At 38.1% G+C, this 3,335-nt stretch overlaps 1 protein-coding gene across 5 annotated transcripts in view; it reads right to left on the bottom strand.

Moving 5' to 3' along the window:
* rasa3 (RAS p21 protein activator 3) overlaps positions 1 to 3,335 on the bottom strand; it is a 60,052-nt gene that overhangs the window by 20,636 nt on the left and 36,081 nt on the right. For 4 of the 5 annotated variants that reach the window (XM_032532641.1, XM_032532420.1, XM_032532570.1 and 1 more), the window contains exons 14-19: positions 3,175 to 3,298; positions 2,638 to 2,744; positions 1,896 to 1,973; positions 1,700 to 1,777; positions 1,332 to 1,405; positions 65 to 124 (exon numbers count right to left, since the gene is read on the bottom strand). In XM_032532641.1, the coding sequence (XP_032388532.1) occupies positions 65 to 124; positions 1,332 to 1,405; positions 1,700 to 1,777; positions 1,896 to 1,973; positions 2,638 to 2,744; positions 3,175 to 3,298 (521 nt within the window). The remainder of the gene's footprint in view (positions 1 to 64; positions 125 to 1,331; positions 1,406 to 1,699; positions 1,778 to 1,895; positions 1,974 to 2,637; positions 2,745 to 3,174; positions 3,299 to 3,335) is intronic. The other variant, XM_032532675.1, reaches the window with a different exon arrangement.

Raw genomic sequence — 3,335 nt, forward strand, 5'->3', positions numbered from 1 at the left:
GGGGGGGTTACAGTGCATACACAGGGGGTCACAAGGGCAAAGCCTTTATACAGAGAGCTCTTACCTGCCCTTGGTGCCTTTTGACCCCTTCCCATCAACCCTCTTTATAGTGAGTTTTACACTCCTACGCCCGGTAGCAGAAACAAAAGAGGGTGGGGATGTTGTTGAGCGATGTGCTGGCACAACTACTGTCAACTGGAAACTCTCCTTCGCTTTACAGCCTCAATAGAAATGTCATCGAATCAACAGCCCATTTGTTGTTAGTGAGGGCTCAGTTTACAGCCGCAGGTGTATCTTTTACTGTAATGGGTCACTTTGGAAATTAATCACAGCATGAGGGTGTGTAAAAAAAAAAAGGAAAAAGTTAAGGGTAAAATCCAGCTCCACTTTATTGATGACATAAAGGACTGGTTTGACAATTTGGGAAATACACAAATTAACTTTGTGGCCGAGTTGGATGAGGAGATTGATACCACTATGTATCTGTGTCTGTGTATGATGCATATGAAGCTACAACCATCAGCTGGTTGGCTTATCTTATATTAGCATAACAACCAGAAACAGCTAGTGTGGCTATGTCCAACGATCACAACAGTCCATCTGCCAGCGCCTTTAAAGCTCACTAAAACATGTCACATCTTCTTTGTTTATTTCATTCTAAAACTGAATTAAACTTCAAAAGCAAGAAATGACCCTTCATGGTTATGTGGGTTCTTGCTCCTGAGCAGTTGCCAGGCAATTGGTGGAAAATCCAATAATTTAATGGCTTCAGGCCAGTCAAGAAATATTGTCTTAATGGAGTAGTAAAATGGAGACTAACTGTTTTTACACCTTGGCCTTTGTACGATTTAAACAAACAATAGATCCAGTGTATAATTAGTTACCCTTGCGCAGAGCCAGGCTAACTGTTCCCCCTTCTTCTAGTTATGCTAACTGGCTGCTCACCTTAGCTTAACATTTACCATACAGACATGTGAGTGGTATCAATCTTCTCTGCCAAAATGTGGAACTATTCCTTTGAGTTATTCTGGACAGTTGAGCCCAACTGTCAACTGTCAAAAACTAGAAAGAAGTGCCAGTACAACCTTAATGAGGTCGTAAAAGAGAAACACTGAAGCTGCTCAACTAGCAGTGAAAAGGTGATGAGTTATGGTAACATACACAGTACATTTGATTACAAAATCTCAGCTTACCGTTCTATAAATTATCTAGATTAATCTAATATCACATGTGCAGGACTTCTTAGCAGTGGTATTGAGAGAGCTTTTTATAGACTCTTTGATAGTGTTTCTTTCCATAAATATCAGTTTAAAAATAAGTTGGCTCCTTACCCCTCTTTCAGCATGATTGGTGTTTCAATACTCTTCTGATCCCATTTGCCAGAGGTGGAGATCAAATCCAGGAACTATGAAGGTAAGTAAAGGATGTCATATGTCATATTTATTATGAAGGTCACATTTGTTCCGTCTCACACGACATCCAAGTAACTGCATTCTTTCCAACCATGAAAACCATGCTTATACATGCTTCTATCCACTCCACTTCTTCAGTTCCTTTCAAATGTCTCCACTATTTCATTCCACATTTCTCTGAGTTTATCCTCATCTGACATACAGGTCAAAGAGAACATCTGATTGTGTGTCTACAAACTGGCAGAGATTTTTTTTGCATGTAACAAGAAAACAATCGGAATACTCACATTCTTCACAGCGTCCGCATATTTCTGCTCATTGAAGTAGTCGTAAAATGCAGCCATGTAAGATTCTTTGAAATTGGCCTTGAAAGCAAAAAGCATGGAATAAAAAAAGAGTGACAGAGAGAAGAAGATGAAATGAAGTCTTAGTTCAGTTACAGGAATGAAAATAGAAAAATACACTTTAATGGGAGAAACTTACAGATTTCGACTTGGCGAGACTTCCCAGGGTCTGGATAGTCTTGGAGATGAGGGTGAGGGTTCGAGAGGTGGCAGGATCCTAGGGACACAAAAAGACATGAAATCAAATCTTGAGAAATCACTTATCACCATAAAAGCACTGTAGCTATTAGCAATATGAAATGCAGGTATAAACATATATACACAAAACGTTACTATTTCCAAAGTAGAGTACTCTTCAACTTTCTTCAAAAACTTCAGCTTTTAAACCAACATGCATGAGAAGTTCTTGATGTGGAAATTTGAACATGAAAGATTATCTAAAAAATAAATTAACTAAATAATTCTAACAAAACTAACTCTGCTGAGGAAAGTCATGAAATATTTTTGAAAGCTACTGTTTCCAAGGTTGGGAATGAACAAGATTGTTAAACTGTTTATTGTTGTTAAACTGTTTACTTATTTTCAGAAGGATATATGCATATGTATAATATACACAGTATATACGTCATTTGCAAAAATAGATTAAAGCCACTCTTAAAATGAATAAATCAATGGTGGATTGATTGAAATTAAGATGTAAAAAAACTGAGGTATTAGGGAGGTAATTTAACAACCCAAAATCAGTTTGATATTCCCTGGATTGCCTACACAAAAATATATAATTCAGGGGAAAAAATAAAATAAAAATTCTATTCTAATTTTAGCAAATATACCATTCAAATGTTTGTTAACTGTGTATTTGTTTTAAAAATCAGACTCACTGGATGGTGCGGCCTTAGATGGAACAAGTTTGGGGAGAGGATGGCTGGAGCGAAGAAACGCAGGAAAATGAAACTGCTCACTGCTGTGTATCGGACATCTTGGTCAACTATAGAGCAGATAGCAAAAAATGAAGAAAAATTGCTTTAATTACATTCCATATACAGAAGCAGATTTGTTCAATGTCCAAATTATATAAAAAAAATTAGTCATTTTAGCTAATGACTATAATTATATACAGTTTGTTTCATAATAACAGCTTGTTCTTTCTGTGACTGCTGTGCCCTGTGACAGCCAACAGGAGGCAGCACAGTATGCGACACAGGGTGTACACACTCTATACTCCACACATAAACCATAATAAGTGTGTGGGAGGCCTTAAGTGTTCTCAGGGTTGACACAAATAGCAGAGTACAAAGAGAAGCAAGTGTCCTTGGACATCTCGCACATCCAGTTCTTTATTGTCTATTTCCTGTTCCTTAATAGCAGCTTGTCTTCTTCTTTCCCATGTTACTTCTAAGTCATTCAGGAGGTGTTACCTTGGAAACGCGTGGCAGCGGACTCTCTCAAAGAGAAGAAGATATCGCACATGACGGTGGGGCAACGAACACCAGAGGTGGTGATAACATTGAAGATACGGTCCACATACTGACGAAGGTTTTCCTGAAGAGGGGAGGCAGGGCAGATATGTCAGATACAG

Source organism: Etheostoma spectabile, chromosome 1, assembly GCF_008692095.1.
Source record: "Etheostoma spectabile isolate EspeVRDwgs_2016 chromosome 1, UIUC_Espe_1.0, whole genome shotgun sequence".
NCBI lineage: Eukaryota > Metazoa > Chordata > Actinopteri > Perciformes > Percidae > Etheostoma > Etheostoma spectabile.